A 23,298-nucleotide genomic window follows, 5' to 3' on the forward strand; every position below is an offset into this window, starting at 1 on the left:
GCTCTCATCCCCACGTTCTTCCAACCACAGTGCAGCCCCAGAAGTCCCCTCAATTTTGTGACTTCACGAAGTTGGTGAACTGCAGCCCCAGGGACTTAGCTGTCATGTCCGGACACGCTTTGGCCCAGGGAGTAAAAGCTAAGAACACCAGTTTGCTGGCTTCTTCCCACAACTCTCTCCCCCTCCCCCCAGCACCTCTCCACGTGTGTTTCTGTGCTCCCTATTCCTGAATGAATAACTTCAATGCAAAACTTAAAACTTAAATTTTATTATAAGACATTTTGCATTACATTCTAATACTAAACAATTGAAATATATATTCAGAAGTATAAAGGTTAAAATCAGTTACTAAAAATTATTTACCAAATAAGATTTCTACCCCAAAAAATATTAGGATTGGGGGGAGAAGCTAATAGAAGTACTCCAAAAATGTTCACAATGTTTCTACGGATGGCGGGATCGTGGGCGATTTACACTGTCTCATTTTCTGTACTGTCAATGTTTACAGTTAATTCACAATCAGGAAAAAAACTATTAAATGGTATTAAAAACATGGACTCATTTGATTGTCACCTATAGGAAAGGCAACTCTGTCCCTTTGAAGGATCTTTTTAAACTGCTGATTGACCTCATTCCATAAAAATCCCACAACCTTTGGACACAAAGGCTGTCCCCCCAGTTTCGCCACCTCTGTCACCCACAACAGTGTCTTGATCACCACTTCTTCACGAGTGACAGTATCAGGACAGGAAATCAGTACATCTTAAAAGATGACTCAGACTTTCTCTTCGGTATTAACTGCCCTCAGTAGTTAACTGTGGGTTAATTAAAACTGCCAAAATAGGAATTAGCAGAGAAGTAGGGTTTTGAGGAAGCTGAGAGGGTAATTCAGCAAAATATTCATTGCTCTCAGGTAGCTTAGTGAGCCTGGTGACAAGGGGAGGGAACAGGGAGTGAGGAATAGTGGAGCCTCAGAAGGCAGACCTCCCATCCCTGTCAGCTTCCCAGTTCCTGGGCTCCAGGGCCATGGGACACAAACACTCCAGTCCCCACTGGCCCTCTAGCCTCCGACATGTAATCTTTCCTTGGTGGACAAACATGCCTTTTTCCATACAACACAGCAGCCTTCCAATTACACTAATTCCCCTGAGTACTTCCGGGTCTCTGAGGTCACTCTGGGTCTGAGACAGGCTACCCAGCTCAGTGACACAGAAAGAGAGGAACCAACACTTGTCCTGGTTTCTGGACCAGGGGCTACGAGAACAAATTCCGGCCAGAGAGAAGAATCCAGATGAAGGGACATCTCCAGATCCTCTCCTCACGTCACTGCACATGCTCTAACCTCCGCTTGGAACGGTCTTCTCTTCCTTCTTGCCTTGATCCGCCAACTTCTACCCACCTTTTATGTCTCAACTGAGATTTCGTCTCATTCAGGAAGCCTTTAGTGACTCATGGACCAGGTTAGATACCCCTGCCATGCATGTCAACAGAATCCTGGATTTATCCTACCAAAGCACTGATCACACTTCACTGCAATCACTTAACTCTGGGACGGCAGCAGCCAGGCCTGCCTCAACGGTGGGCATGCAGCACGCGCTCAGTAAATAAGTAGACCTCAGCTGACCTCAGCAGGAAGCTCAGGGCGGAGGAGAGAAAGGGCAAGGCAGTGGAATGAGCTACCATTCCCCAGATACTACTAAACTGATCCAGGGCATCATTCAACACTTCACAACCTCACGAGTCAACATTTCAGAGAACAGAATAACTCCCAGCACATGCCTCCACCTGCCAAAGGCACAGGACGGGCTCCTTGCCACCAGAGGCATCCCCTCTTAGACCATCAGACAAGGCAGGATCTTGTCCCCAATCCTGGACTCACTGTGAATCGCAACACTTCAATAGGCATCTTTGTGTGGAGCTACAATGCTTAACTGCAATGGAAGGACAGGAATTCTGCTCTCAGGAAACCTCCATCTTCTGTGGAATCTGACCCATGAAGTGAATTCCTAGAATTTCACAATTGTACAACAATTACCCACAGAGTTAAACCCTGGTGTGAGTTCTCTGATGCTGCATCAGTCCTGATCTATGCCTAAATGTTTTCCCACATTCACTACATTCATAAGGCTTTTCCCCAGTGTGGATTCTCTGGTGCTGGGTGAGGGCCGAGCTCTGATTGAAGGATTTCCCACATTCATTACATTCATAAGGTTTCTCTCCAGTGTGAATTCTTTGATGTTCAATAAGGATAGAGCTTCTACCAAAAGCCTTACCACATTCGATACATTCATAGCCTTTGTCTCCAGTGTGAATTTTCCTATGCTGAATAAGGGCTGAGCTCCGGCTGAAGGCTCTCCCACATTCGCCACATTCGTAAGGTTTCTCTCCAGTGTGAATTCTGCGATGCCTGATGAGCTCTGAGCTGCCCCTGAAAGCTCTTCCACATTCACAACACTCATAGGGTTTTTCACCACTGTGAATCCTCTGATGTCTAACGAGGTCCGAGCTCAGACTAAAGGCTTTGTCGCATTCTTTACAGGCGTAAGGTCTCTCTCCAGTATGAATTCTCTGATGTCTAATCAGCTTGGAGCTCTGGCAAAAGGCTTTCCCACAGTCAAAGCACTCATAGAGCTTTCCCGCCGTGTGAATTCTCGGTTGCGTTACAACGTCTGAGTTCAGACTGAGACCCCCTTCACTTTCATTACCTTGCAGTGGCTCTTCTGTGGAGACCTTCTTGTTGAAGCTTGCCAGACTGAAATGTCTTCCCTGGGAAGGATGCTGACTCATTCTGTTCCCCGCAGCACTTCCTCTTGGCTTCTCAAAGTTGCCCAGACCTCCCAAAGCCTCTTCAACTACCTGTCCTGAAGGACCTTCCCCAGGGAGTCTCCCTGGGGCTCTCATGGGTGCCGAGGCCACACATTCACATTCAATACTTTCTTGCGTTGCTGTCAATAGTCTGTCTGCCACCAGCTTGCCATCTAAAAATGCGAATAGAAAATGCAAGTATCATTTGCTCCCCTCGTTGGAAGAAAAGAACCAATTAGAGCAGGAATAGAAAAGAAACCAAATGAAATAGCTATTTACCTAGTAGGAGGAAAAGTCTTAAGAAACTAGCTTCCCTGTCTAGAATTTAGAGAAGTGGCCTGAAGCAGCGAGATGCGGCACCTCAGAGTAATTCAGACACAATGAGAGTCAGCATTGGAAAGGGGGGATGGTGAACACGGAAAGGCATTAGTTAAGGGAGATGGTGATCAACAGGGGTAGCAGTGAGAGACCAGTAAGCCAGGAGACAATCTCGGGTTAGAGGAGAAGATGAGGTTTTAGATAATGAGGGGAAAGGAAGAGGCATTAAGGAGTAACTAGAATAAAGAAAGATGAGAGTAGGGATATAGCTTAACGGTAGAGCTGTGTGCTTAACGTGCACTAGGTCCTGGGTTCAATCCCCGGCACCTCCACTAAAAAAAAAAAAAAAGTGTCTAAGAGTTTTGACTTGGTAGTGCTTCTAGAAAAACAGGAGAGCAGAAGATACAATTAGAAAATGCTCTAGGGGTTAGAACTGGACAGAGATAAGTGGTGCAAAGGTAGTCACAGATTCTGGCAGGTTCTAAGTTGATCAAATGATTATAAGCCAATAGAATAAGACGTGCAGAGCACAAGAAAAGGAATGCTGTGAGTTCCTGGCTCAATCTGGGGTCAGGTGGGAGTCTTATATGCTCTTTTTTATGTATAAATGGTCAAAGAAAATGGATGGAAACAAGAGGCAGATGTGACTGGCTGGTGCCAAACCTTCAGCTCTCATACAACTTGCCCCTCTCATTTCTAGATTTCTAGTAACTCAGAAAAGGAAACTACTAGATAATGGCTGAGGCAATGAATTATTTTGAGTGGAGAAAAGCTGTAAAACTGTGAAAGTTACTTCCATCCTCCCCAAAGTCCTCTAAACCTATATGCATTTTACAGATCAGGAAACTGAGGCTCAGAGAGGCTGCGTAAGGCCACAGAATTAATCACTGGTTGAGTCAGGATTCAAACAGAGATGCTGAACATCAAGGCTTGCAGTTTCCCTCTAGGTCATCTGCCTTCCCTACTGGAAGGAAGCAGGGCTGTAGTTGCACTGAGACAAAAAATAATTTAAAAACCCTTTTTATTTAGCTTTGGAAAAGTTAGTTTTTATATGAAAAGAAATATTTCTTTCTGATATTCTTAGAACTCACAATACTTCAAACGCACAATAAAGTCTCACGATGATTACTTGGCCAAAGGAGAGGGCTAGCCAGCTTCCCTTGTCCTCACTCCTTACCAGAAATCCCAGATGGACAGCACCACCTCTTAGGACAGAACACTAATGTACACACTGTTCCTGGGTCTTACATAGAAGTTTAAGTTTCCAGGCTGTGCTTGTTCAAAGGGGACAATTTATGAACCAAAGCATAATACATAATACAGGTAGAAGAATCGTAAGCACCATAGTGGTGAAGTCGGAGACCCGGTGATCTAATGAGAAATTTTCTGAAAGTAGTAAATAGGTCAACATATAAAGAGTATAAATTGTAAATGGTATAAAGTGGTAATAAAATCATGCAGGGACAAAATTAGGGCTGTGAAAATCAGAACAGCAATGTAATTTATAGGATTTAAAATACCTCTTCAAAGTCTGTAACTACATGAAGTCAAATTATGAGACCAGAGAAAACCATGATCTTAGATAAATTGATCAGAAAAACATTAAGATTCCTATTCTTTCAGAAAGAAAAATACCTTATGATATGTGGAGTCTGAAAAAGAAAAAAGAACACTCTAAACTCATCTACAAAACAGAAACAGACTCGCAGACACAGTAAACAATCTTATGGTTACAGGGGAAAGAGGGTGGAAAGGGATAAATTTGGGAGTTTGAGATTTACAAATTTTAGCCACTATATATAAAAATAGATATAAAAAAGTTTCTTCTGTATAGCACAGGGAACTATGTTCAGTATCTTGTAACAACATTTAATGAAAAAGAATATGAAAACATATATATGTGTGTGTGTGTGTGTATATATATATATATATATATGCATGACTGGGACATTGTGCTGTACACCAGAAATTGACACATTGTAACTGACTATACTTCAATTTAAAAAAATAGTAACAAAAAAAATTTTATTCTTTCAACTATATATTTACATTAATACAAAAATATTAGGATCAACAGTTAACTGGAGTAATTCCTGGAAATGACAAAGGGAGATTAAAAGTAGAGTAAAAAATGATTACTTGAGTATTTAGAAATTCTGGTACAGAAATAACTCAAGTAATCTAATATCTTCAGATTATAGGTACAGATTATAGATGCACTTTGGAGGAGAAATAAGCCATGGTTTTCTCTGTAGAAGAGTTCTTTTCTATGACAATCGCCTCCCCCCACTATTTCCCTACCTGTTCCATGACCTGTATGGCCTAAAACCCTTTTAACTAGGGTCATGGGCTTTAGCTGCTCATTGACAAGTATGCTTTTAGCCTTAATGCTGTGTAGATGATGCTCCACTGCCCCCCCATCCCCGTTACAGGACGGTGCTTCCTTCCCCCAGCTGCTGTGAGCGCTGGCTCCTAATGACCCGCAGCTGCCCCCTTCTCAGGAGAGTTGCCCTGGCTGATTAAAGCCGCCTGGCCTAGGAAATTACCTCCATCCTCACCGGCCCCCCCAGCCCCTGCCTCAAGAAGAGACAACTCAATAGTCCAGTTATGCTCTAGGGGATCCCCCCAAGAACCCCACCTCATGGATTAAGCTAAGGCTAGGTTTTACCCGAGAGCACATCACTGCTTGATCTTTTCCCTTCCTAACCCTACCTCTCTCACTCCATTACAGATTTCTCATGAAGAGCATGCCCTCAGTAAATCACCTGCACTCAAATCTCCATCTCAGGCTCTTCCAGCAGGACATACAGTTAGGCTAGTGAAGAACCTACAGGAAATTATATATTATAGATTACATAACCAAAGGTGTAAGGTTGTAAAAATGACATGGTGACTCTTACAGTCCCATCACGGTGGATCCCTCCAATGATTTAAACGTTATGACCTAGGAGAAAGATGTGAAATGATCCACACTAATTCTTCAGAGGCGGAGCTAAGACCCTCAAGACTAAAGGGAGATCAGCATAATGAGATTTATCAGGAACCCAGTCAAGGCCATTCAAAACCATCTACTTAGGGATCAGCCATAAATGTAAGATGAGGAAATTTTGCTAAGGCCCAGGAAGGCTGAAAGATGGAATCAACTGCAGCCATAAGCTCACTGAGTCAACAACCTAATGCCACTGTGAAGGGGCAAACAAAAAGATACAGAGTGCAACAAGTGTCAGGGGATGAATCCACCTTACATTTTAAACTAACCAGATCCTCATTGGAGTGCTTTTATTTTTTGATCCCCGTACTTCAAATGAACATGGAGACACTGAAGCATGTCCAGAGAAATGAGCTACGAAGATCAGAGAGATGGAACACAGACGGAATCAGAGGCAGTGCAATCATCAGTGAGAGCAAAGTCAAAGGGCAGGGTACTCACTACCCTCAAGTAGAGGTTATGCTTTATGAGGACTCTGCTAAACAAATAAAATAAAATGGAACGAAATTAAAGCTGGAAGTAGTTCATATGGACACAGAGAAGTAGCTTAATACCATATTAGTTTGCTGGTCTTCCTGCCATAACAAAATACCACACACTGGATGGCTTAAGCAACAGAAATTTATTTTCTCACAGTTCTGGAGGCTGGAAGTCCAAGATCAAAGCATTGGCAGGTTTGGTTTCGTCTGAAGCCTGTCTCTCCTTGGCTTGTAGATGGCCACCTTCCCCCTGTATCCTAATACAGCTGTCCCTCAGTTTGTGTTGTTAATGTCCCGATCTCCTCTTCTTATAAGGACACCAACCATATTGGATTAGGGCTCACCCTAACAATCCCATTTTAACTTATTTACCTCTTTAAAGGCCCAATCTCAAATACAGTCACATTCTGAGGTACTGGGGGCTAGGGCTTTAACACAGAAATTTGGGGCAGGGGCAGAGTATAGCTCAGGTGGTAGAGCACATGCTTAGCATACACAAGTTCCTGGGTTCAATCCCCAGTACCTCCAATAAAAATAAATAAATAAGTAAACCTAACCACATTCCCCCCCCAAAAAAATTGTGGTGGGGGGACATAATTCAGCCCATAATAAATATCAATATGAAAAGCCCAAGAAAGACTTTAAAAAATTATAGCAGTCTCTGTTATTCAAGACCTTAAAAGAAGGAAATAGAAATATGCTACCCTAACTGACTTACACATTTACCTACTTCAAGGCAGGGGACTTCAGGAGATGATTTTTTTAAATCCCCTTTATGTAGTTCTTGCTCGATGCAGAAGATATTAAGTGGGCTCACTTCAATGACGTGTCAGGGAAGGCCGGGAAGGTGTTTAGGCCTCGGTATATAGATGCATGGATTCCCTTGCTGAATTGCCAAGGTCCAAGGTCTGGCCCTTGACCTTGTGGCCTTGTAAACCTAACTTTATCATCATACAATGAACAGATTTACCTCTGGGGGTTAACTCTCATTAGCCAAGCTCGTGAAACTGAACAATGAAACCATAATAAGAATTAATGAGTCATGTAACCATCACACAGACCAGACTAGACTAATGCATTTTCTTATTATAGCTAAACGTCATGGGAATTTAATAAGATTGCTTGGTAAAGATAAAATCAGAAGGGTAGCTGGGTGTAACAAAAGCTTAATGAGAACAAGTTAATAAGCCTGATGTATCTGCTGCCCATAGGAATGATTTGGCCAGTAACAGCATCAAAGCCCTTTTGGTCAAGCTCACATCCACCCTTCAGTGCCCTGCCTGTGATACTAGAACATTTCTCCCTGGCCAGCAGGCATGATGTGAGCTTTACCAGTAGGGGCGCCAGACAGACACTGGAGGAGGAAGGGACTTTTCTTTCTGGTTCTGGTGTGCTTTTGTCCCGGCAGCATGGTGAGCACTCAGCAGTGCTCACCTCCGGTTAGTTTCAGGGGCACCATCCCCAAAAGTTTCCAGCAAGTTCTGGGTCATGGTACCTCTGCAAGAGGGGGCTCCTGTCACCCCAGAGGGTAAGTTCTGCTCCCCAGCACACACACACGCCCTTCCCTTGTATCCGTGAATGGCTTCTCTCTGTACCCCAAAGACAGTTTCCCAGCAAGTTGGCCAGCACAGCACTTCGGCGAACATGTCCATCCAGCTGTTTCTCTTCAACAAGCCCTGGGTCTCAGCTCTGACAGGGGAGGGGAGGATGCGGCACCCTCCTGCAGATCTATTCCTCCCTTGGACGCTTGGCCTCGACCCCAGAGACTCCTTATGTGTGTTATTTCTGTATACTTTATGATTGTTTTTAATCAATAATTAATCCCCTGTCACAGTTAATAATTCTTAATATTAAACTTTCCCTGTTCAAGCTACTATGTGGTTTCTGATACATTATTCATCTCCATCTGAGGGACTGCCTTGCCAGTAGGACCATAAGATTAAAAAACCAGAAAACTGGTCTTTGAATATTATGGATATTATTAGAGAATTTTATTAGAGACCTTAATTCTTAACCCCCAAATCAGATATTATATTGGAATTGCAGATTCTAGGCAGAGTTAATGGAAGAATATTTCTAGGCAAGGGGGCCTTTCCACCAGACTAATGAAAGCCACAAGTGGTTGTCGTCAAGAAAATGAACCACGCCATGGATTTAAGCCCTCCCCTCCATTCTCAACCCCAAACAGACTGTGGCTCCTCACCTCGCTCATAGAAAGCCTGGGCTTCCTGCTTCTTACTCTTACGCTGGTTCTCCAAGGGCTGGAGCTGGATACTCAGTGACTCCAGCGCTCCCACAGATGTCATTTCCTTCCAGATCATTCCTTGGCCGTGAGCCGTGTCCTAGGAGTAATCAAGCACCAACACTATGATTCTGAGAACAGACAAGAGGAAAACCCCTTGAATAACAGGGCAGGGCAGCCAGAGTCAGAAACTCATTTGGATGATTAGAAAGAAAACAATAAACTAAAAAAGCCCTACTGACTCGATCCCAGTGGACAAATAATAACCTGAAAGACAAAAATGTTACGATTCTCTGGCAGCCGAGTCAAGGCCACTCAGAACGGCTTCCCCAGCAACTTACAATTGGTAAAACAAGCAAACAGAAAACACTTGCTTATGGAGGGACAGTGTAGCTCAAGTGGTAAAGTACGTGCTCAGCACACACAAGGTCCTGGGTTCAATCCCCAGTACTGCCATTAAACAAATAATTAAATAAACAGATCTAATTACCTAACCACTCCCCCTACTGGAAAGAAAACATCTGCTTACCTGTTGCTGTGGCTCATCAAGCTCTTTCTCCAGCTCCTCCAGCATCACTACGGCTTCCTCTCCACTCTCTGGCCGGTTCCCCTGAAACCAGGCCTGCAGCTCCTCAGGCAGGCTGGCCAGGAACTGCTCCAGCACCAGCAGCTCCAGGATCTGCTCCTTGGTGTGCACCTCCGGCCTCAGCCACTGACAGCACAGCTCGCGGAGCCGGCTCAGGGCCTCCCGGGGCCCCACGCAGTCAGAGTAACTGAACTGTCTGAACCGCTGGCGGAAGGCCTCCCGGCTACAGGCCTTTCCGTGAAGGCTAAAGTCCTGCCCCCAAACATAATTTTCTTCTTCAACCTTCACAATTATGAGTCCTTCTTGTTCTTTTGGAGCATGGTAGGTCAAGGCTGCAGACTTTCCTGCCATTCTGCACAGAGATGGTCTGAAGAAGCTGCCCAGTCGAGCAGGGAGGGGATGGGATGGAGGTCTGCGTCTGAGACCTTTTTGAATTCCAGCTCTCCAGGGAGCTCCTGAGGTGGAAAATGCTGATGTTACACAGGGAAGAAAATGTGCTTAGAATATAAACTCAGGTGTTTAAAGACCAGCTGCCATGGAGTGAAGCACTGTAAAGAAAACTGCCCAAAAGGGAGCTTCCGTATAAATGATACATTTATAGGTGATTCAGGAGTTTCTCAGGATGTGAAATAGAAAATTTAAGTATCACTGAAAACAATTCAACCTCTGGTAACAATGTGAGGGATGACATCAGGGATGATAAATAGTGCTGAAAGATCATGGGAAGCAGGGAAAACACTCTAGTATATTACTACTTCTCAGAATAAGCTCCATTTTACTGAGCACCTACCAGATGCCAAGCACTAGCTAGATACTTAACATAAATTTTCTATAATTTCCCTAATAACTCTATTAGGACAGTCATAATTATGCCCATTTTCCAAACGAGGCTACTGAGAATCATGAAGGGAGCCAGTAAGATGCAGAGCTGCACTCTGAACCAGAGTGTTTAGTTCTTTCAATTAAGCCACAGGGTCTCCCCAAGGAAGGGAATTTGCACTCAGGAAACGCCTATCACGGGCCAGGCACTTTACAAATACAATTTTATTGGGGTTTGTAAGTAACACTAATAGGTGTGTATTATCACCCCCATTTTACAGATGAGGAAACCGAGGTTCTTGAAAGTTATGTAATTTGCCCAACATCCCAAACTGGTATACAGCAAAGTCAAGGCTAGGATAGCCCAACTCTAAAGTACTTGCTTTTTATAAAAATTATAGAATGGGTTAATGCCCAGGACAATCTTGATTGATACTATAAATTAAGAATGATGTGAAAACGTTAGGGAAAGGTCCTGGAGAACGGCCAGGGTGAAGGTACAAACAAGGAAGAATTATTCTTGACTTTAAGTCACAAAGTTGTAAGACAGCACAAAGGAGAGAGAAATGGATTCCTTCATCCATTATCTCAGCAAATACTTGAGCTATGTGCTCGGCATTATCCTGAACAGACTCTCAGGATTAAAAGGTCTGTCTTTAAAGGACTCCTGGTTTAGTATGGGGAAGTGACAGGTAAACAGGCAAACACAGTGCAACAAATCCAAGGATGGAGCAAAGCAAAGTAGTACAAGGAAAGACACCAAGACCCGGGGGAGCTGCCTGCCTGGGAGGAAACATCTCAGCGGAGTCTGATATGAGTGAGGCGGGTGAAGATGCAGAAACAGGTCATTCAGGCGAGGACAGTGGGAGTGAGAGGATGTGGCCAACCGAGGAAACTGCAGGTGATTCAGAGAGGCCAGATTGTCACCTTGCCATGGCTCAGAATCAGCTACCGAGCCTGGACCTCAGGAAAGACTTACTGAATCAGAATCTCCATGGCTGGAGTTTCAGTAAGTGCCACAAACGCTTCTGATGTGCAGCCAGGGGTAAAAACCCTGAGCCAGAGCCTGGGGCCGAGTTAAGGAACAGTGAGAGAGGATGGACCTAAAAACAGACAAACCTGGGGGTACTTTTCTTCTTTATTTTGCAATATTTGAAAAGTGCTAAACTCATTTCCTTAGTTATTATGACAAATTACATTTAAGAAATCCCACAACAATACATCGTCAGATCTGTGCATCGTGTATGCAGCATTTACCAAAGGCTGTATCGTACTGATGTGTGCTCTCTACCTAATGATCACTGGTTGGTGTCTTGTATCTTGCCTTTATTTTCAAAATGTTTGTGATAGGATTTAATTTTTATTATAAATATTGTGCTTCAGCAACTTGTTCTCCATGGGTGGCTGAAGGGAAGTTTCTCATTATGAAGGACTGTCGCTGTTCCTTCTCCATCTCCTTCACAAGTCCACCCTCCTCTACATCAGAGTTCGAGAGGTCAGCCTTAAGTCCACCAGTGTTCTCACTCCCTCCCAGGCAATCTCATCCTTACCTTGTGTTACCAGCCATCTCTAGTCTGGACCTCCCATCTGAGCTCCAGCCTAGTTTACCCATTGTGACTCACTTCCATCCTCTTGAATTTCTCAAAAAGACCTCCAACTCAGCACAACCATGACCACTTGATGATTCCTGCCATCCCAACCTGCTCTCCTCCCAGTGGTCCCCTCCCAGGAAGTAGGAACCACCATCCGCTGCACTGCCAGAAACCTGGAAGCATCCCTAACGCCTCTTTCCTGTATTTAATGCAAATTAAGTCCTACTGACTCGATTTCCTCTCTCTAGAAGCTGCCCTTCCCCATCTCTGCCACAGCCATCTGCATTCCAGCAACTACCCTTTCTGTCACACTGCACAGTAATCCACAATCTATTCACAGTGTAACCACAGTGACCTTTCCAAATGGCAAATCTCATCTTGTTCCTCCAACCAGTTTTAATAAAGCAAAAGCAAAAACAGGAAGAAAATCCTTTAGCCACGGGGAGACTCTCTTTGATTGTGCTCATCTCATCTTACAGATGCCTGGGCAGCACCCCAGCCTGAGTCAGAACCTCCTGGGTGACATTACATACTTGTAAAATGTTCCACAAGTGATTCTGCTGTGCAGGCAGGGTTGAGAACCCTGGGCCAGCCAAGGAATCATGAGAAATGCACTCCTTCCCTCTCAGAGCACATCTCTCACTTTGTCAGTATACATGCTGTCGTGGGACTCCTGGGTTAACACCTATCTTCTCCACGATTAGACTGTAAGCTGCATCAACGTTCTGGCTCACCACTTTCTCTCCATCACCCAATCGAAGTGTGAGAATCCAAAGAATGAGTGTCGCTATAGTCAAGAAAGGAGAGTTTCAAACAGGCAGTGGTCAACATCGCCAAATGGATAATCAGGTCTGAAAAATGTCCCCGTTTCTCATACTGCAGGGAGGTAACAGCTCACAGGAAGAGCACCAGTCTTGGAGTCCAGTGACCCAACAATTTGGAATCATAGGGTAGCCTCTTACTAGCTGTATGACATTAGTCACCACTGAAACTTTCTGAGATTCTATTTCCTCTCCTAAAAATGGAGTTATAAATGCTTTCATTGCAGTGCTCTTATAGGAACTGGAAATAACATTAAAAACCTAGAGTAGTGCTTGGTGTATTAAGCATGTCTTTTTATTCTGATGCTTTGACATCTGGGGCCTTGCTGATACTGGAAGGACAGCCCTTCCCAGGGTTAGCAGAATCCAAGAAATAGTAAACTAGCCTGCAAGCATGCCTTTCACATGCAGACCAACCAATCCAGAACCACCCCACCCCACCCCGCTGCCCCTCACCTCCTCTATGGGGCTTTCACAGCCAGGGTAATCCTGGCCCTGCCCTAACCACTCCCTAGGCCAGGTGCCAGACAATTAGGGACAATCCCTATGCCTCAGAGCTCACTGACATTATTCAAACCAGCTCATCCTAAATCTGTTAACTTTGCCTCGCCAGTTTCTTCCCACAGAAACCACCGTAAAGCACCTTCCTGCCCACTTTCCCCTCACTTTGCCTCCTGACTGACCTTGGTGCTTCACCACGTGGCTCTGTGGGGCATGGCATGCCCTGCCCTCCTGGGAACTGTAACAAACTACCTTTTCAATGGCAATCATCTCCTGACCTGTTGGCCTCACCATACCTGAATAAGAAACTTAACATTTTAAAACACTTGGCCCAGAGTAGGTACTCAATACACAGTAGACACGGGGCAAGGAAAAGGTAAATTTCATGTCAGAAGACATTAGTTATACTATACGGTAAGTTTACTGGGGAAACCTACCAGCCAGGGGTGAGGAAAAGGAGCATAGGTTCCCTATCCTTCCATCATCCCATAGAAGGGAATTCTGGAGAGAGGCACTGGTATTTCAGGGGAGAGCTCCTTTTATCTTCTTATAGTGTAAATGAGAGAAAGCAGCCTTGTCAATGGGGGGCATAAGTCAACTGCTTTGGACCAGAAGTGTGGATTTAAGTGCCAGTTGTTTACGGAGCTGCCTAGGGAACCCAGTTGGGGGACTGGAAGCCTGGGAGATGAGATTCTGGTCCCAGTGACCTCTTAGTTCAAGCAACCCAAGAACCTCCAGGGCCCTTCTGGACAATCCTGCTGGCTGCAGTATAATGCATGGGCAGTGTCTGCTTACTTAATTGTAACAGAAGACACTAATTGAGCTTTTATTATAGAGTCAAGCACTGTCTACCAGTTAAGTCAAGCACTTAAAACAAGTGTCTTCAGTCATTTCACCTTCACAGCAGTCTACGCTCTAATCTAGGTTTTTCTGTTTTACAGAAGAGAAACAGAGAAGTTAAGTAATTTGTCTCAGGTCACATGGCTTCTAAGTGATGTAGTCTGGACTGTTTTGAAACCAAATGGTCTGATTCCAGAGTCCCTACTCTTCGATGTGTACTCTGCTGACCTGCCCTTTCACATCTGCCTCCCCCACCAAACCAGAGCCCTTTCTAAGAGAGCTTGTGTTTTTGCACATTACCGTAACAATATTTATTGAGTGCCTACTTTGGTTAGGCACTGTGCTAGATGCTGATCAAAGACTCACACCACAGAACTTAAAAATAGTAGGAATCAGATGTTAAAAAGCGCACAGAATCACCTGATTTAATCGCGGTAAGAACTACAAGGGGGAGAGGAGAAAGTGCTCTGAGAGTGACAAGTAAAGAATCTAACCTAGACCGGGGAAGCCAAGAAGGAAGGCTGAGCCCGGACTCAAGAGCGAGCTCTGGGCCCGTGAAGTGGGAGGGAAGAGTCCATCAGCGCCTCTCCGACTCCTCTGCTAGCAGCCTGGCACACAGGAGGCGCCCGGTGAGAGCCTGCCGAGTCAGCGGACACCAGGGCGGGTGGAGGAACCCGCAAGCGGACAAACGCATGAAAGGATGTACGGATGGATGGGCGGGCGGACGGTAGCGTCGAGGAGGGGCGGCCGCCTGGTACAGCCGCAGGCTCTGCCCGGGGCCGAGGCAGGCGGAGGCGAGGCGGCGGGGAGGGCTGAAGCCGGACAGGAGTGGTTTGGGAAGCACCCGGGGCTGCGCTGCCGGACCGCCTCACTCACCCTTCGCTCCGGGGGCTGCGGGGACCCGCCCCAAACAGGGAGCCGAGCGGCCTCGGGCCGCGCGCGCCGGAAGTGGGCGCGGCACGCCCCTCTAGGCCGCCGGGAGGGCTGCAGCTCTGTGGCGGGCGCGCGGCTACGGGTTCGGAGGACGGTGTGAGCGGCCCCGCGGGAAAGAGCGCATCTCCGGGTGGGACTTGGTGGGAACAGCCCGGAGTCCAAAACCGTTGACGGGAGACTGAAAGAGGAAAAAAGAAATAGAGATAGAGCTTAGTGTAGCATCAAGGAAATAAAAATAGAATCCATTGACTGTCAGCAGTGACAGTTCTAGAAGCTACGAAGAGGAGTGTAGGGGAAGGGGCCCAGGTATGGCGAGGATGCCAGGCGGAGATCGACCCTACCGCCGACTCCTAGGGCGAGCGTGAGGGGCCAGGGCCGAGCGGGAGAAGGTCAGTAGTGTCCCCACAGAACTCGCTACTCAAGCTTAGCGGTGCCTAACGGAGCGCAGTGTTTCTCACGTAGGGAGCAGCAGGACCGAGAGCACAGCGTGGGGAGTTCTGGGCACGCTGGTGAGTTAGGAATGCACTTAGTAACCGTGCAAGCCATTTACATGTGAGCCGGCCAGAACTGTACTGTGGGGCAGTATCTGACAGTACTTTGTGAAGTGAATAAGGTCCTCACCCTGATCCTTTAGCCACAGTGGGGACTGTATTGGCAAGCCGACTTGCTTAGAAAGAGACCCCATGGCCTATTCTTGATTGCAAAATAGGTGAAAATCCAGTTTCCAGCAATGTGGGAGCCCATGATTGGGTTAACAAATTGTAACAGACCCCAGCCTCTTGTCTACTTTAAGAACAAATGTGCTTAGTAACTGCTTTGCAAGCAGGCGCCTATGCGTCCGCACTTCTGTCTCCTTGCCATAAAAAGCAGAGACAATGCCTTGCTTGCATAGTTGAGGTTTTAGATAGCACTCTGCTCATTGCAAAGCAAGACCCAGGTCCTCAGCTATAAACACTGGGCTTGCCTGCTGTTAGATAGTCTGTTATTCTCAAAACAAGGAACTGGCTGGTCTGGTGGTCTGCTTTAACATATCTCTAAGAATGTATCTTGTTCCCCTCTGCTCATGAATTCCCTAAAGATAAACGAAACCTGTGTACTCATTGTGACTTCTGCAATCTCGATCTTTCCCTAAATTCCTGCATTTCATCATACAACTGTTAATGATTTTTCCTTTGATTATACACAATAAATGTGGGAGCATTTGAGAGGCTCGTGAAGTTGGCTCCCAACTGCCTCTCGCTCTCTTGACTTTTTTCACAGAGTACTGAGTAATTCATTCCATCTCGGTGGGACTTCTGCTGGTCCGAACACACACAGCAATTCATGGATTAATTGCTGAGCATTATTTATTTTCAGGGTAGTGGTTCTCAAAGTGTGGTCCCAGGACCAGGATCACCTGAGAACCTGGGCTCCCACATCAGACCTACTGAGTCAGAAACTACGGTGAGGCCCAGCAGTCAGTATTTGAACAGAGGCATGCCACTGCTCTGGGGGCAGAAATCAGAGGACAGGAAGAAAGTTAAAATGGAAGCGCACCAGCAAATCTGACTGATTTGGGGGGGCAGGAAGGACGGGGAACAGATGAGAGAGAGAGAACTAAAGAACTCACTATGCAATCAGAAAACCTACCCTGCCCCAGAGAGCTTTCCCGAAAGATGTTTTCCAACATTCATGTCAAGAACCGGCAGACAGGGCCAGCCAGGTCCCTCGCTACAGCTAGGCTGGGGCCAGCTCCGCGAATGCTCAGGGGTTAAATCTCGGCATCTCCCCGCCTCCACCTCACCCTGCCGCCTCCCCGCGCGTGCGCACGTGCGAGGTCGCGTGCCATAGAGCTGCACAAGCCTCCCGGAGTCCTAGAGCGGACCTGGCAATGGCGGGTTTGCCGCGAGAGAGGCTTGACTGCGACCTGAGAACACATCGAGGTAGGGAAGGCGGGGGTACTCGCATGGTTTCCACTCCGGAGCGGCTTCGCAGCGCCGCCAGAGAACCGTGTGCGGTTTCTTGAGTCCTTAGGGAGTCCAGGCCCCCAGGTGCGGCTCCTGGGCACTGCGAGCTCCTCGGTTCTTGGCCTAGTGTGCTTTCGGACCCGGTCTGCCCTTGCCCGGCCTGGGGTTCGTCTGAATGAGCACCGGAAACTGGGGGCGGGGAGATCCAGAAGCTGGGATGCGTCCACCCGAACCAGCGGACGGTGCTGAGAAAGGGCAACCTGGACGTGTGAGTGTGCGAAGACCAGAAGCAAGGAAAGAGATCGTTGATGATGGATCAGGAGTGTCATTTGGTGTAGGAAAGACAGCGAGTAACTTAGCTCACCGACAGGACAAAATTCTACAATCTCCTCCCTGTCGTGTCTTTCCAATGATACCTTGATTTTGGTAGCATCAACCTCCTGGTTGTCTTTGAAGGTCTTTAGGCTGGGTAACGGAGAGTGCATGTCCTAGAGGAGTGATGCCTGATTCCTGGATGATGCGAGAGGAAAGTTAATAAGTTTGAGAGAAAAGCACTTGAAAATTAAATTGAGATTTTGTTTTCTCCTTACCTTCTTTTATATCTAGAGGATGTGTCTGGGGGTCTAGTGTCAGAAATTACATCTCCAGTCTCCGCAATGATTCCTTTCCATGCCCAGTGGCACCCAGCTGCCTCCAGGTCTCAGACTCCTACTGTGTGGACAAGAAAAGCTTACTGAGGACATGGTAATTCTCCAGTTGCTCCCTGAGGTGTCAAGTGTCCGGTTGCAGTCCATGGAGGGCCAATTCAATGACGAATCTCAAGAACACCGCCCTCTGTCAGGTGAGAACCAGTGTATATCTTTCTTAATGGTCTATGGGCGGTGGGGGATGTTGCCTTGCTACGTTAGTGTGGTCAAATGCTATTGGTATTCCTCCCTGCCTGCGCTTCACTATTTTAGGCAGTATCATCGTTTTAGTGCTCCAAGCCCGTGGCTTTATTGTGCATTCTGACAATCAAATTCTCCTGGAGTTCCTTTCTCTCCTTAAGCCCCTAAAGTCATCCATTTTTTACACTAAAGTCACCTTATCACCAGTCTTGTCAGTGTTTGGTATTTCCCCTTTAAAATCTTTTCAAGTCATCTTTCTCATGTACTGTCGGGGCGTAATTAAACATTTTGGAATCTGACACCCTGTGTTCACATACTGGCTTTGTCATTTACCAGCTTCAATAAGTTAACTTACTTTTTTTTTAATGATTTTTACCTCACTTTATAAGTGTATAATAACCTTGAAAGTTATTTTGAGGATTGTGTCTATTACTCCATAATAAAAGACCCCAAAACTTAGTGACCTTAAACATCAGACTTTTTTAAACCATGTTATATTCTTATGGTTCTGTAGGTCACCAACGTGGGCTGGGTTCAGCTGGGCAGTTTTTTTCTGCGATCACTATGCTCAACTAGGGTCAGGGTCTAAGTTGGTATCAATCTTATTATATGTCCAGCTCTTGGTGCTGGCTGTGGTTTGGGTCCCATATCTCCATTAGGCTAGCCCAGACTTTTCTGGGGCAGCTAATTTCCAAAATCAGAGGGAGGGCAAGCCCTAGGATGTGTAACCACTTTCTAAACTGTGTTTGTGTTACGTTTGTTAATATCTCATTGACCAAAGCAAGTCAGTTGACCAGTTCCAGAGTCACTGTGAGAGAGAACTACAAAAAGATATAGATACTGGGAGACAATGTATAGATACATTGGAGTCCATGACTACTCTAATAAACACCACAAGCACTAAGTGAAATCCCTTTATAAGGCTCTGAGCACAGACCTGGCTGGTAGTAAATTCTTTATGAATGGTAGTCACTGTTATTTTTAGTAAGATAATTTCGGTCTTGACTCTGTCCATATGTTCTGCAGGCTCTCATTTCTACATTGTATTTTACTGCTTTTTTATTTTGGTCCTCCCATTATTGCTGTTTTGCCTATGAAATTCACTTTTTTTTTTTTTTAATTGAAGAGTACTCAGTTTACAGTGTGTCGATTTTTGGTTTCCAGCATAATGTTTCATGAAATTCACTTTCTGTTGTCCTTTTTTCTTACTCTAAATCTTCTGACTCCCTTTGGTTTTGGAGCATCTTTATTTTATTCTGTTTATTTCATTTCTCTCTCCTGTATTTGGAATTTGTCTTTCCGTAAGAGTCTATTCTGAGGCCTCTAGCTCTCTTCTTTCCTGAGAATCACTGCAGAATTAAAAGTCATCCTTTTGGTTGTACATAAATTGATATACATATTATATGTGTTTGTGTCAGAGTGTGTATAAAATAACATTTTTTCTATGTTACAGTAATATAATTGTACTAAAGTGAATTTATAAAATACAGAAAGGCACAAAACAGAAAATTTAAATAACCTACAACTCTGCTATCTAGAGCGCGTCACTGCTAACATTAATGTATCCTTCAAATCATTTAATTAACTATTCAAATACTTACTGTTGATAAATCTTTATTAGTTAATAAGATTATAGCCTGCTAATTATTACTATTAGTTATTGAGGGTTTCCTTTGTGCCAGGCACTTTTTTAAGTGCTAAGGATATAGCAGTGAACTGATCAGAGAAGCCTTTGCTCTCGGGGAGTTTACATTCCAGTAGGGGAAACAGGAAATAAATAAATATACAGTATAGTATTAGACAGTAATTATGTTATGGAGAAAATAAACCAGAATGTATCAATCAGAGCTGCCCAATAGGAGTTTGCTAAAAGAAACACAATTACTTCTGACTGCTGGCCCAGCACAAAGGGAGCCAAGATGTAGGGTGGCCAGCTCATCCCATTTTGTCTGAAATTTAGCACTGTAAGTCCCACATCCCAAGAACCCCCTCTGTTTGGGGCGGCCCAGGATATTTGTTACTCTACAATTCTCCTCCTGTTTTTGGCCACATCTAATTGCAAGCCAGAGGGCATGGAACCTCAGATGATGCAGTCCATAAACTGCTGTCAGTCTCCTGGGGCACAGAACAGGGCTAACGGTAGGTCTAGAAAGGCGAAAGTCTATCCCTTTTAACCTGTAGGAACCATTTTTGTCCTTTATCTAGGTTGTTTTGTTCCCAACAGCAGAAAAATGTTCTCTTAAGCTACCATTTCATGCAGATTGACATACAATTAAGTCATACTCCCACCTGAAACCTAAAACTTCACTGCCACCAGTGCTCTTCATACAAGGTAGTGAGGAAAAAATACCATATGATATCACGCATGTGTGAAATCTTAAAAAAAAAAAAAGACACAAATGAACTTACTGACAAAACAGAAACAGACTCACAAACGTAGAAAACAAACCTATGGTTATTGGGGAGGGAAGGGATAATTTGGGAGTTCAAGATTTGCAAATACTAACTACTGTGTATAAAATAGATAAACAACAAGGTCCTACTGTATAGCATAAGGAACTATATTCAGTATCTTATAGTAACCTATAAAATAAATATGAAAACAAATGTATGTATATATATGGTCTATATATGACTGAAACATTATGCTGCACATCAGAAATTGACACAACATTGTAAACTGACTATGCTTCAATTAAATAAAAAATAAGGTAGTGAGGAAAAGGGGAAAAGACATAATTAACATAAAATAGCTGCTATAGTTTTTGCTGTTCACAAAGCCTAAGTTGATAGTCATAACAGTCTTCTTCCGTCACCCATTCCATATTGCCCTTACCCTCTGCCAGAGTCTCAGTGACACAGAGTTCTTTATCTAGGCAGGTCACATAAACCATCTTTACTGGATGATCTGAGTCCTTGGGGGTCTCTTTCAGGTTGCTTCAGTGTTCCGTTGACAGGGCCTGTTAGGCATGAGAGAACTAAGAGGTAGCCCCACTGAATCCTCTGAGTTCCAGACATATTCTTCCTAGTTCCTACTATGTAGCAGCAACCAGTTACCCATTGGTAATTGGTATCAGCCATTCTGGTCAGTAGGGTGACCCATTCTCTGCCTGTTTCAGCAGCTTGAGGAGCCGAAAATGTTGAAGCAGGAAGCAGTCTTAGCTTCAAATTTAACAAAATTGTAACTTTTTCCATGGTAGAAGTATTTCTTCTTTGAGAATCAGAGCCCCTAACCCACCAAACCCAAGATTATAAGGATAGAAGACAAAAATAATAGAGGTGAATTATGAGGTATATAGGTAACATTATTACTACTCTACCACCCTTGGCTCCCATACCCATGGTTTAGGGCCCTGAGGAAGACAACACTCGTTATAGTCCTCTGGTTTAAGGCATACATTGCATCCTGTACAACAGCACTCCAGACTTACAGAGTGTTTTTACCTAGCTGGTACTGTAAGCTGTCAGTAAGTCATTCCAGCATTATCACAGTCCACTTACTTCCGGGTGATGGGACATGTGGTAAGACCCGGGAATTACATGTGTGTGAGCTATATTTCCTTACCTGTAGAATGACTTCTTTGGAGATGATTTTGTATAAAATATCATGGTAGTAAATACAGCATTCTCTTAAGTCAATGCAAATTTGTATCTGGACTATGTATTTAGTCCTTTGAAAACAGATTGCTGTCCTCTCCATGACAGAAGTAATAAACCTGCTCCTCCCCACCCAGTGGCTGGCTAGTTCCTCTCCAGGAAATGGTACCTTATTAGGGGCTCAGTGTGGGCTTTAGCGGTTGGCTTCTTGGGCTCTTAGCATATCAGCCTTGATAAGTGGAGGTCCATGTTGTTGAGCCCATACATAGCCTCTGTCCCTGCTGCCGTGACCACTTTGTACATGAACCGATTGGGCAAACATTGGTTAAAAAGGCTGATTGACATTCACAATATGGATCACCATGTCCATCTAATTGAGAGACTTCTCCACAGTGAGTCTTCTCCCCTTAGTGAGGATTCTCATGGGACACAAACGTATTTATTCTTTGCCCCATTCTAGGAGGTCCATCCTCATACTTTTCCTCCAGAATCCTTATTTCTCATCTTCCAATCTTGTTCTTTCTAGGTACCTAACTAATCAGATAATCTATTAGTCACTACTCATGAATCAATGTAGACATGTATCTTAGGCTCTTGTTGCCTTCCGTGGAAAGTAAATAACCAGGGGTAGGCCTGAAATTCTGCCCACTGGGAGGACCTGCCTTTACCAGTTTGTTTGAGGCCACCCCTGAGTAGGGGTGTAAGTGCAAGCTCTTCGCTTTCAGCTGGTGCCCACACACTGAGCAGGCCCATCTATAAACCAGTTCTGAAACAGCAAATTGTTATTATCCATTGAAGGAAAATGGAGAAATCATTCATGGTCTACGTCACACTGTGGTGGTGGAACGTGAATGGGCTACAGCTACACACGTGAATATGGATGAGTCTTCCGAACAAAAAAAGCAAGTCACAGAGTACATGTGGTATAATCCCATAAATGTATAAAGTTCAGAAACATGCTGTATTTGTCTGCTAGGGCTGCCATAAAGTATCACAGACTGAGTGGCTTAAACAACACAGATTTATTTTCTCATAGTTCTGTGCATTAATTTTGGTTATCCATGCCTTGCTTTCTTCTAGAAGTTTTAAGTTTTAGCTTTTATGTTTAGGTTTGTATTACATTTCTAGTTAATTTTTCTATGTAACATAAAATCAGAGTTAATTTTTGTTATTATGATATCCATTTCTAACACTTTTTATTGAAAAGAGACCATCCTTTTACCATTGAGTTATTTTGGCAACTTTGTTGAAGATGAGTTGTACATATATGTTTGGATGTATTTATGGACTCTTTTCTATTCCATTAATGGTACGTCTGTCCTTATGCCAATACCTCACTGCCTTGATTACTGTAGCTTTATAGTTAAAGCTGGAAATCAGGTAGTATAACTTTGCCAGTTTTGTTCTTCTTTTTCAGAATTGTTTAAACTTTTCTGTACATTTCTGCATTAAGTTTAGAATAGTTTGTCAATGTCTATAAAAAGTCCTGATGAGATTTTGATTGGGGTTGCATTGAATCCATAGATCAATTTGGGGAGAATTCCATCATCTTAATGGTAAATCTTCCCATCCATAAATGATGGCATATATATCTGTTTATTAGGTCTTTAATTTCATTCAACGTTTTATGGTTTTCATTATACAGATATTGCACATTAAAAATTTTTGTTTTTAAGTATTTGATTTTTTTGGTGCAATTGAAAAAATGTTTTTAATTTTAGGTTCTAATTGTTCATTGATAGTATATAGAAATACAAGCAGGTTTTGTGTATCACTCTAATAAAATCATTTCCAAGTTCTAATAACTTTTTTGAGACACTTTAGGATTTTCTGTATATATGATCTATAAGTAAAGACAGTTTCAACTTTTTCTTTCTTACTTGTATGTCCCAGTTATTTTTCATGTCTTATTTCATTGGCTATGAATATTAATTAAAAGTTGT

At 44.2% G+C, this 23,298-nt stretch overlaps 3 protein-coding genes across 9 annotated transcripts in view; 1 reads left to right on the forward strand and 2 right to left on the reverse strand.

Annotated features, from left to right (window-relative positions):
* On the reverse strand, positions 1-17,491 carry ZSCAN30 (zinc finger and SCAN domain containing 30). Of its 4 annotated transcripts, XM_032467240.1 has the most exons (6): positions 17,462-17,491; positions 17,288-17,381; positions 14,869-15,103; positions 9,363-9,874; positions 8,795-8,933; positions 1-2,978 (listed from the first exon to the last, which is right to left on the reverse strand). In XM_032467240.1, exons 4-6 carry the CDS (start codon positions 9,768-9,770, stop codon positions 2,044-2,046), a joined length of 1,482 nt encoding a protein of 493 aa, XP_032323131.1. In that variant the 5' UTR covers positions 9,771-9,874; positions 14,869-15,103; positions 17,288-17,381; positions 17,462-17,491; the 3' UTR covers positions 1-2,043. The 4 variants fall into 4 exon arrangements, with proteins under 4 accessions (XP_032323131.1, XP_032323132.1, XP_032323130.1 ...); XM_032467241.1 differs by lacking the exon at positions 17,462-17,491 and having other exon boundaries at positions 17,236-17,347; XM_032467239.1 differs by lacking the exons at positions 17,288-17,381; positions 17,462-17,491 and adding an exon at positions 16,790-16,964.
* LOC102519080 (zinc finger protein 271) overlaps positions 16,708-23,298 on the forward strand; it is a 12,217-nt gene continuing 5,626 nt past the window's right edge. The window contains exons 1-2 of one of the 4 annotated variants that reach the window (XM_006183414.3): positions 16,708-16,847; positions 17,478-17,712. In XM_006183414.3, the coding sequence (XP_006183476.2) occupies positions 17,541-17,712 (172 nt within the window). In that variant the 5' untranslated portion in view covers positions 16,708-16,847; positions 17,478-17,540. Of the gene's footprint in view, positions 16,848-16,867; positions 16,956-16,999; positions 17,140-17,477; positions 17,713-23,298 lie in introns of those variants that run through there. The other 3 variants (XM_032467235.1, XM_014558151.2, XM_014558150.2) reach the window with 3 other exon arrangements.
* LOC102515525 (zinc finger protein 24) overlaps positions 17,462-23,298 on the reverse strand; it is a 31,130-nt gene continuing 25,293 nt past the window's right edge. Inside the window, exon 4 of the mRNA XM_032467244.1 lies at positions 17,462-17,582. Coding sequence (XP_032323135.1) covers positions 17,572-17,582 — 11 coding nt within the window. The 3' untranslated portion in view covers positions 17,462-17,571. The remainder of the gene's footprint in view (positions 17,583-23,298) is intronic.

This window comes from Camelus ferus, chromosome 24, assembly GCF_009834535.1.
Source record: "Camelus ferus isolate YT-003-E chromosome 24, BCGSAC_Cfer_1.0, whole genome shotgun sequence".
Lineage (NCBI taxonomy): Eukaryota > Metazoa > Chordata > Mammalia > Artiodactyla > Camelidae > Camelus > Camelus ferus.

What these genes read in the sequence shown, in the direction of transcription:
- ZSCAN30 (XM_032467240.1), bottom strand. Translation starts at nt 9,770, where the DNA reads ATGGCAGGAAAGTCTGCAGCCTTGACCTACCATGCTCCAAAAGAACAA. An exon ending in TTGATGAGCCACAGCAACAG is followed by an intron (nt 8,934 to 9,362) that starts GTAAGCAGATGT and finishes GATTACTCCTAG; the next exon opens with GACACGGCTCACGGCCAAGG. An exon ending in CCAGGCTTTCTATGAGCGAG is followed by an intron (nt 2,979 to 8,794) that starts GTGAGGAGCCAC and finishes TCGCATTTTTAG; the next exon opens with ATGGCAAGCTGGTGGCAGAC.